This window comes from Esox lucius, chromosome 3 (assembly GCF_011004845.1).
Source record: "Esox lucius isolate fEsoLuc1 chromosome 3, fEsoLuc1.pri, whole genome shotgun sequence".
In the NCBI taxonomy this organism is placed as follows: Eukaryota; Metazoa; Chordata; class Actinopteri; order Esociformes; family Esocidae; genus Esox; species Esox lucius.
This window is the reverse complement of record NC_047571.1, coordinates 18,334,295-18,345,160: the sequence shown is the minus strand read 5'-3', so window position 1 is coordinate 18,345,160 and position 10,866 is coordinate 18,334,295. Positions and strand designations below refer to the sequence as shown.

Here is a 10,866-nt window from a genome sequence, read left to right as displayed (position 1 = left end):
CATATATTAATAAATCCATTTTTTTCAAATAATTATTTTCAAAGACCAGACCAGTCTAAAGCACATTCTGCAATGCCTTAACTTTCTCTTTGATTGCGTGGCCTTATTTGCTGCCTACACTATCCTTAGGGTTCAATTTCTGGCCATTGGCTGTATTTTCCAGTGGAAACCTTGGACTGAATCACTTTAAAAGTCACATTAATTATTAAGGTTGGGGAGGCATTTAATGCCCTGTTGTTTTGCGTCCCTGGTTTTGCTACAGCTAGGCTCAGGTGACACCAACACAGACTGTCGGACTAGTGCTTACTGTACACAAGTACAGGTGCTGGTCATAAAATTAGAATATCATCAAAAAGTTGATTTATTTCAGTAATTCCATTCAAAAAGTGAAACTTGTGTATTACATTCATTCATTACACACAGACATTTCTAATGTTTATTTCTTTTAATTGTGATGATTATAACTGGCAACTAATGAAAATCCCAAATTCAGTATCGCTGAAAATTAGAATATTACTTAAGACCAATACAAAAAATATATTTTTAGAAAGGTTGGCCAACTGAAAAGTATGAACATGAAATGTATGAGCATGTACAGCACTCAATACTTAGTTGGGGCTACTTTTGCCTGAATTACTGCAGCAATGCGGTGTGGCATGGAGTCGATCAGTCTGTGGCACTGCTCAGGTGTTATGAGAGCCCAGGTTGCTCTAATAGTGGCCTTCAGCTCTTCTGCATTGTTGGGTCTGGCATATCGCATCTTCCTCTTCACAAAACCCCATAGAGTTTCTATAGGGTTAAGGTCAGGCGAGTTTGCTGGTAAATTAAGAACAGAGATACCATGGTCCTTAAACCAGGTACTGGTAATTTTGGCACTGTGTGCAGGTGCCAAGTCCTGTTGGAAAATGAAATCTGCATCTCCATAAACTTGGTCAGCAGCAGGAAGCGCTCTAAAACTTCCTGGTAGACGGCTGCGTTGACCTTGGACCTCAGAAAACACAGTGGACCAACACCAGCAGATGACATGGCACCCCAAACCATCACTGACTGTGGAAACTTTACACTGGACTTCAAGCAACGTAGATTATGTGCCTCTCCTCACTTCCTCCAGACTATGGGACCTTGATTTCCAGAGGAAATGGAAAATTTACTTTCATCAGAGAACATAACTTTGGACCAGTCAGCAGCAGTTCAGTCCTTTTTTTCTTTAGCCCAGTCTTGTTCAAGAGTGGCTTGACACAAGGAATGTGACAGCTGAAACCCATGTCTTGCATACGTCTGTGCGTGGTGGTTCTTGAAGCACTGACTCCAGCTGCAGTCACATCTTTTCCTTCCCTTCTCCTCCCTATTAATGTGCTTGGACACAGAGCTCTGTGAACAGCCAGCCTCTTTAGCTATGACCTTTTGTGTTTTGCCCTCCTTGTGCAAGGTGTCAATGGTCATCTTTTGGACAGCTGTCAAGTCAGCAGTCTTCCCCATGATTGTGTTGCCTACAGAACTAGACTGAGAGACCATTTAAAGGCCTTTGCAGGTGTTTTGGGTTAATTAGCTGATTAGAGTGTGGCACCAGGTGTCTTCAATATTGAAACCTTTCACAAAATTCTAATTTTCTGAGATACTGAATTTAGGGTTTTCATTAGTTGTCAGTTATAATCCTCAAAATTAAAAGAAATAAACACTTGAAATATATTGGGTACTGTATTAAAAAATAAATACTCATAGGACAACCCCTTAGACTACAGATGAGTTCTGGAGCTTCAATTTAAACATGCTCACATCACCAAATAATTATTAAGTGTTGGTTAAAAAAAAAATTGAAAAAAATTCAAGAAGCTGATTCATGTTTTACATATAAAATATCTCCCTTTAAAAATCCCCCCCACCCCGCCCGCTGACCAGACAAACCAACCAGGGAGTCCCTCTCCCAGCGTCCGTCACAACACGCCACACAACTCCCACCATGCATACCCATAATTCCCTTCCTTGTTTACAAATTTACAGGCCATACTGGTGGTGGGCCCAGCAGTTGCCCGTGACTGGGATTTGACCCGGGGTGAAAAGCCCTGAGTCACTCCATCATTCACAGCATCATTAGGAACAGTCCAGGGGAAACTGCAGCTTCAGCCAAATGTTGTTTTATAAAGCAGGAAGGGCAACAGACCAATCCAGGGGGCTTGCCCCCAAAACTATGCAATGCATATTTGGTACAAAGCAGGTGGCTGATGTGTGATCCTGCCCCAGGAATGGCAGTCAATAGCTCCCTTTGTGAAGCGTTGATGGGTATTAGAGGTGTCAATGGAGAGAACTAAGCCATGTGGCCTTGCCTGGAACTATTTGTTTTGATGGCAGCATGAGACTGGGACTGGCGTGACTGACTGCCTTGTTTACCTTGTATATGTGTCAGGCGGTCGGGAATGCCCATTGGTTCCCTGCCTTTCTCTTTCCTGCTGTCTCTTCGCGCTATTTTCCATTTTGCCCTCTCTCACTCGCAATGAGAAATTGTCCTCTCAGATTGCATCAGAGCCACAGAAGGGCCCAACAACATGCTCACTTAGCCAGTCAGTACCACTGGCAGGATGACCATGGGCTCAACATTGCACATTTTCTTTCTCCAATATGGACACCAACTCAAAGACAGGTGTTGTGTACTATATTCTACAGAAAAAGAACTACCCAACACTAAACCTAATACTGGTTTTCACTTCTCACAATTCCATTGAAACGTTGGCATTGGAATATCATATATAAACCAAAAATTGAAGTTGCTATGGCGATAATAAATAAAGCACCTTAGTCCAGATTCAGTCTGATTTCCAGTGAACTACAATATATTTGCTTAATTTAAAATGACCTTTAAAAACTACAACATATAACCTGTTATTAGCATGAATATTGGCACTGGGCTAGGATTCCTTTACACCAGCCATAGCAATAGTGTATTTACAAAATTCACCCTGTGCCAACTCACTAATTATGGAAAGTGAAAGCATACTCTCCCTAGCAGCTGTAGCTACCAAAAAAACAGTCTGAGATTTCATTTGATTATTGGAAAAAGAGCTATTGTGTAAATATTGCAAAGCAGGTTTGATTTAATTGAATATTTAGACATTCCGGTTCTAATAATCTACTGCTCTCTTGTTCATGACAGACTTAAAGACACAGTACTGATGTTTGTCCTTGTACAAGTAACATGAACAGCCTTATGTAATAGATGCCATTGGTTCTCAGCCACAAACATTAAGAGTGGAAACTAGAGTATATTATGGCAGTAACTCTTAAAAACAGCACACAGTTTAATGAAAAATGAAGCAAAACTAATCCCATATTTGAGGAATCTTGTTTTTATTGAACAAGCAAAGCAGGATATTTACAAACATAAGTGCATTTGGATGTTGTTGACCATCAGCTTTCTGGCCATGCGTATAACTTTTCTTCAGCAAAATCTTTGGGCTTGTAAATAGAAACAGCTTTTCAGAAATTATCTTCCACAGTAATTTTATTAATCATAGCCATCAGTTTAAAGTCAAATACAACTTTTCCAAACACTAATGCACCACTACATTAATCAATGTGTTGTATGCAGAAGGCATACATAGGCTACTGTAAATTCATCAATTAAATCTCAAAATATTGTCAATTTAGATATGTCTAAATTGACATATATATTATATGTCAATTTAGATATTTGTGCCAACTTTAATGTGTTTCTGATTGCCATAGTTCAGTATCAATCTATATTGGTGCATCAAAATCTTTATGGTTAACTTCAGATTGAGAATATACAGCCAACATTAGGGTTAACACCGCTACCCACATTTTTTAAATGGGTAATTTAAAAACCTCTAGCCCTGAGGGTGAGGCTGTCTGAGGAGAATGAAAAAAGGATTTAACATCCTTAAAATTGTTTTTTGTGAGTCAGTGAAGAAAAAAAAAATACAGAACATGATAAAATAAACAATACTTATGTTTTTCAAGAAAACTCGGCTAAGATGTCACAACAATAGCATTAGCATACCATAACATTCCAAAAGTGACCTTTGAAACCATTAGTCAAAAGATATAAAGCACAATCATATTGTGACTATGACAGATATGATCACCTGCCATTTCAAACACTTGGTCTGGTATTGACAGAAAATAATGATGATGCTAATCAATATCAGATGTGTATCAGTGGCATCATCATGCTTCCAATACCTTTGCAACAACTCCAGTTTAGCACTAGAAACGTGCCAGTAATATTCTCTAACATAGAGCACAGGAGACTACACCATAGGCCCATTTATACCTATTTGTCCTGATCTTGTCAACATTGTAATTGCACACTTTAAAACAGAATGGTGCCGACAATCTAAATAATGTAATCTGATATAATGTAATCTGACTGAGATCACTATCTTGGGAGACATGCAATGTATATGGATATCCATCATGTGTAAGCTGATCTGGATGGTCACACTTTTTAAAACCATTTATACTGAGCCCAATTGACTTATGGCATCAGCAGTGCTCAGAAAATAAATACTGTTTTAAAAGAATATCAGTCAAAGAAATTAGCATACAGGCAGGCACCAGTTAATCTGGTCAGTACGTCGACACATTAGATGTATGAAAATCCTTTTAATACGATCTAGAGATGTGACAAACCTTGATCAGATAGTTTTTGAATCATATTGATTATCACGAGACTCGCATGTTAGCGCAAGGTGTAAAGGAGGCTACTGAAAAAAAGAGGGCCCAGTCACTGAATGTCCAAAGCAAGCACTAGTTAGGTAGAAAAAAGTACTTAAATGTACAGAATAATATACTGCATTAAGTACAATAACTGAGTAATTTGCAGTCAAAAAGCTGAGTTTATAAAAGGGTAATGCTGATAGGGATTGGTTAACAAAAAACAAAGAATGAAAGAAATCAAAAAAAAAATTACAAAAAATCTTCTGAGGCATTCATTTGCATGCCTTAGACCAAAGATTACATAAAACCTCCCCAAAAAATGTAAAAGGAGAGGGTTTTAAAAAATTCAGTGGAACGGATACTCCCTTTATTAACTTTTGTTTGTGTTGAAGTGTTGAAGAATGAAGTAGTCAAAGTCTGAGAACAATGGTGAAGTAAGAATGTAATGTGAAATACAAAGTGAAATGTGTCACTTTGGCTGCATTCAAGTTTTGATCTGAAAAATGTACATAATGAATGCGGCCTGTCGTCTAGTGTATTTGAAACTTCAACACACGATAGACCTCCAGGCTGCAGGGAGTAGATCTGGTCATGGTACGCTGCAGTGAGGTGGTGCCAGGTGAGATGGGGAGTCCATTAAGTTGGTCTCCTGGTCCTAGATCAGGAGGGCGTGGTGTGGGTGCACCTCCTGACAGGTCACCAACGCTAGGAGGTCTGCATGAGACGTCTGTAGTGGGGCATGACCTCATGCTCGGGCAGATGCAGGTTGAACTCCAGGGCGACCAACACTGGGAACTCAAAGGCTATCAACTCCCTCCTATTAACACGAAACCTCTCCTCCAGTTTCTACACAAAGACAAGGGGTGAGCAGAGGTGAGGTAGTAACTAAACCACTGTAACACATCATATACCCAATGAAGAATATATAGTGACAATATATATATTTTTTTCTCTATATGATCCCTTAGCAAGTCAGTTAGTTTGCAACCCTTTTCATTTCCTGTCTAAAACCTTCATTTTACCAGCAAGTCTGTGGTCACCTGATTCTTCTCAAGTGCCCTCTGTGGCCATGGGAAGCAGGGATACTCTGAACCCTGAATTCTTAAATGTATGCAGAATTGGGGTCTGTCAGCGTGACATGGAAGCAAACATGGCCGAAGCCCAGTGCAGGAGATGAGGGGGACACTTACGTCTATGAGCTGCTTGACCTCGTGCTTCTTCAGGTCTCCCCCGATCTTGGCGGCAAGCAGGACACAGGCGCCTGCACAAAGTTTGCGGTTCTGCTTGTTGAGTTTACCCTGGAGGACCAGCTTCTCAAAGTAGACAAATGCCATGGCTACAGTGGGTTCCTCAAAGCCACACTCCTCCTGGGCCAACTTCCGGATCTCTCTCTTCAGACTGGGGGAGGGCAGGGAGGGGGTGGAAGGAGGGGGGAGTCAATGCAGAAACATTTAGAATAAATACTAAATAATTATACTTTGTTCAATGTCTGGCATAAAATAACTATTAAGTAACACTGCCAAAAAGAATTTAAACATCATATCCACACGTAATGTATAAATCTCCCCTACCTTCTGACTTTGCTGAGGGTCAGCCGTATGTGAGGGAATTTCTCTTTGAATGTCTCATTCATGTCCTTCTTCAGGTCAGAAGGCTTAACATATTCTATGACCGTAGTCTGAAAGGGAGATTCAAGTATTGGTGTCAAACATGATTGCCAGAATTTTCAGGATTATCTTTGTAAAAGAACTCAGGCTATTGTGACTAAAGGGATAACATCTGAATTACTAGACGTACATGAAGGTGTGCCCCAGGGCTTGATTCTGGGTCTACGGTTGTTCAGGCTGTATATAAATGACTTTGGAGATAGATTGGTTCGGAAATAATCGGACACTGACACAAGTTTTGATATTTTGTCTATTTACCACTCAAGTTACAGTTAAATAAAGAATATGGGCTTAAAGTGCAGTCTCAGCTTTAATGTGAGGGTATTCACATCCGAATTGGAGGAAGGTTTAGGAACAGCTTTTACAGGCCTGGCATCGCAAAGGAGGAAACCCAGTATTTGGTGATGTCCATGCTTTCTAGACTTCAAACAGTAATATTAAAAATGAAAACTTTATTTGATTGTGTTAATTTGTCCAATTGCATTTTAGCCTCTGAAAAAAGCAGACTGTGTAATGGAAATGGTTGCAATTCCTAAACGTTTCATACAATATTTCAACCCCTTGAATTAAAGCTGAAAGTCTGCACTTCAATTGCATCTCAGTTGTTTCATTTAAAATCCACTGTGGTGGCATACAGAGCCAAAATTAAGAAAATTGTGTCAGTGTCCAAATATCTCCAGACCTAACTGTTCCTACAAATTCAGGTTTATTTTATGATGCACCTACAATTTAATTCCAGGCTTTACAAAAAACACTAAAACATGTTTTATTTTTCCTTTAATCCCACCACCTGGTAATGTAGCTTGGCTTGGGGCACAGAGTCAATGTTATTGTACTATCCAACAACACTACCATCTCTAACAAAGTGAGAATTCCTAACAGGCCCATTCATTTCCAAATTCTTCTCAACATAGTCTATAGCCACAATCATCGCCTCGTAGACAAAGCTTACAACATCAGTCAGGTCGGACTAAAACAAAACAGTGAATCTTCATTGAGCTAGTAATTTTACCTTTAATACAGTAGAAATTGTTTTAAGTTAGTATTTATTGTTTGTTTCTAGTTATAGTTTTGGACCTCATCCTGGATAGCAAACACGTACTGGAGTTACTCTACACAATACATCACTCTACACAATACATTTCCCTTGTATTGCTTTAAATATTGAGCTTGAGCCTCGGATACTTATGGACAGTGATGACATACAACCTCTAAGATAAGTCCAAACACAAACAGGATGGAAAGTAATGTAATTATTGATATTTCCTTGATCACAAATAATCTATGAGATCAGTTAAAAAAAAAGCATTACAATGTTCTTGACCACCAGTAGACTAATTCCTATTGCTCTTACATAAGATGGACTCTAAACTGGCCTGAATAAATACAAATATCACAGGCTATAAAGAGTAAAGCCACACAGGGCCACCATAAACAGCTGACCTGTGTTAAAAACTATTTTGAATATTTATAATACCAGCTGTGCTTGATTGAGCTTGACTGGTACAATTAACCAATAGAAATGTCCATATAGCATTCAAGACAGGCTATATATAACAGCTCAAAGAAAACACATAGTGGTAAACCGATTTGTCTCCCACCATATATGAGGGGAAGATCAGTACTCTCTTATGTTTCCCACACGGCCACTGGGGATCATCCAACAGATTGGGGTCATAGTCCCGGAACAAGTCCCCGGGATCATTCCCTGAGGAGGACACAAAGACACGCTCACACACTGAGACAAGCACAAGGCCCGAAAAACATGGTGTTTCCACAAACACTCAATGTGATACAAGTAAATACCAGACACCAAAACATCAGGCTGTGGATGGCTATGCCTGGGTGAATCATATTCACTCTGTGTCTGAACCACTGACCTGTGTCCATGCTGCTCTGGTTGCTGTTGGCCCGACCCAGGCTGAGGCTGCGATGGCTGGTGTTACGAAACTGAGAAAAGGATGACGTGGAGTCGATGGTGTTCCTGCGGCCGTTACTCAGGGCGTTGGTGGGGTACAAGAACTGGGTGTACGACACCGTCTTAGTCGGGGCGGGGTTAACAGTAGGAGAAAGAGAGAGACTTTAAAAGCCTGTTATTGTTAAGGCGATCATGTTCAGGTTCTCACACACAGTCGGGACCCCTGTTAACATACTCAGGAAATCCCTCCCCATTGTCTTCCTGGAGGAGATAACTGATCTCTAACTCTTCTCTCTCACCTTCCCGTCGGCACCCAGCTCCACCCCTTCCAGCCCGATAACCATCTCCTTGGCACTGACCCCGCCTGAAGGGTGTCTTTGACGCCCGCTTTCCAGCTTCACATCCCTGTTGGGGCACAACACCTTCAGAAATCCCCTCCTCCAACCCCAACCCCCGGCAAGCAGTCTGTTGTCTAGGATCTAGGCTTTACCTCAGTATATCTCTACATTTTTACACTGTAATAATCCATAAGGTTCTTTGCCTGTGGGTTGGTGATCATTCTTAGATAATTAGAAGTACACCATAAGGAATGAACTGACAGAGTATGGATTCATACAGATTTACTGTAACTGACAGAGTATGGATTCATACAGATATACTGTAACTGACAGATTATGGATTCATACAGATATACTGTAACTGCGCTATAGGAAGGCAGGAGAGGCTGGGCCTCAGACATATCACCAGTACTATACATTTCATGGCAGTGCAATAGATTCCTAAGTAAAGGTGGTCAAATGCTTGGCTAAAGAAGAAAACAGTTCTTCGCTGAGCTGACATTTGTTGTCGGTTATGAAAAAGAATCTGTCAGGTTAGAGTTCTAGAAAAACACTACATGGTTCCTTGTGGCTGGAGAACAGTCTACAGACCCCTGTTACAGGTTTTGCATTGAGTCACACTAAACAGAAATGATTTACTGTTAAACTTTCTTCATTTGATGGACTTTTCCTTGATAGATTTGACTACAGGGTCTGTGGTGAATCCAGTTCTCTGTCAGACAGACCATTCACAGTAGTAGGATGAGGCCACTGGACAAGCACGGCTGCTTTACAATGCCAGAGAGGGCCATCACATGACCTGAGTTAGGATTAGATGGCAGACTGTCAGAGGTGGAGCTGGAATGAAAACAAAGTTATCCGACACATTGCAAAATCTTGCTGACAGATGCATCATATAAACACACCAAGTTCCCGAGGCATACTTTAAGGAGCGGCGATGAGATAAGGAAAAGAGTGACCTGTCAGAGGATGAAACAGAGATGGAAACCATAGAACATGGCAGCATAACAAAATAAAAAAGTAGGAATTCACTGAGGTACTGGATCAATTTATACAAAACCACGGTAAAAAAAAAAATCATACAAACTAGCAGAAACACCTCACCCCTTTTCAAAGAACTAAATCTAAATAAGTGGAATGAAACCTACATTTATTAAAATTCAAAGGCTTATTGTAGACCTGACGGAGCTACAATTTAAGAATGACTAATGAAAACTATGACTTTTTAATATTAAAATCAACAACAGGAGACAGGAAACGGGAGTTCTAAAAAGCAATGTGGAATTGGACCAGATGGAGAGAAGCCAAAAGCATTCTGGCTTCCTAGAATTTCACAGTACCAAAGTGCCCCAGAGAGGACTGGGCTAATTAACAAGGTAATTCAATAAAAACTAACTGGGGCAAGAAACAGAGAAAATGAAGGAAAAAGTCATAAGAGACGTGAGCTTGGACTTCACTATTAAATTGTAAGTCATATGAACATAATGACCTAATGTAGGTCTTATGAACATAATAATGGTGATTCTTGGCACTGAGTATTTACATTTAAGGACAGGCATGTTTTTTTTTTTCTTTTTCAGTTATCTACATTCAGTAGTCAACAAAATGTATTTTCCTGCAGCCCAGCCAATAACTTGATTTGACTGTCAACAGTCAGTTAGACGTATAGGGACATCACCCTGTGCTTCATTGGCTTGTTCGCCCCATGTTGCATGGCTGGGCTTACGACAACTTTGCAATACGTGAACTGTTATGCTCCTCAAGTCTTGGGAATGGTGCCTTTTCTCGCTCTCTGTTCATTGTATTCTCTGTGTTTATCTTCTCTTAGACTTCCTCCAAAACTATCTTGTTAGTGAGCAGCCACTGGAAACAAGGTCATACCAACACTCCTGCTTTCCCCAGACTGACTGGCCAGATGGGAAGCGTCCAATCTGGAGTGTTCAGGACTACCATGGGTTCCCAAAACAAAGATGAGTCCGAACCACATGTTGAAATTAAGAAAGCAATGGTCTAAGTAGCGATAAGCCAGGGTTTCTCTTTAAGTGGTCAAAATTATAATCTCAAACTACTTTGGTAGAATAAACAAGATGATCAAAAACTAAGGTGGTATGAGCAATCTCCAAAAACACCAAAATACTCTATTATGGATGATTCATCTGGGTGTACTCGGAAATGTTGTAATGTGTGTTACACAACTGCAACAAGGCATGCAAAATAAAGAGTGAAAGTGCAGAGATAAAAGCATGCTATAAAATCTTTAAGGGCAGCA

The 10,866-nt window shown here is 40.2% G+C and overlaps 1 protein-coding gene across 4 annotated transcripts in view; it reads right to left on the bottom strand.

Annotated features, from left to right (window-relative positions):
• Positions 1–3,320: 3,320 nt before the first annotated feature.
• cables1 (Cdk5 and Abl enzyme substrate 1) overlaps positions 3,321–10,866 on the bottom strand; it is a 28,654-nt gene continuing 21,108 nt past the window's right edge. For all 4 annotated transcript variants that reach the window (XM_010886590.4, XM_020045568.3, XM_020045570.3 and 1 more), the window contains 6 exons: positions 8,559–8,664; positions 8,222–8,381; positions 7,943–8,049; positions 6,246–6,352; positions 5,865–6,072; positions 3,321–5,520 (listed from right to left, as the gene is read on the bottom strand). In XM_010886590.4, the coding sequence (XP_010884892.1) occupies positions 5,380–5,520; positions 5,865–6,072; positions 6,246–6,352; positions 7,943–8,049; positions 8,222–8,381; positions 8,559–8,664 (829 nt within the window). In that variant the 3' untranslated portion in view covers positions 3,321–5,379. The remainder of the gene's footprint in view (positions 5,521–5,864; positions 6,073–6,245; positions 6,353–7,942; positions 8,050–8,221; positions 8,382–8,558; positions 8,665–10,866) is intronic.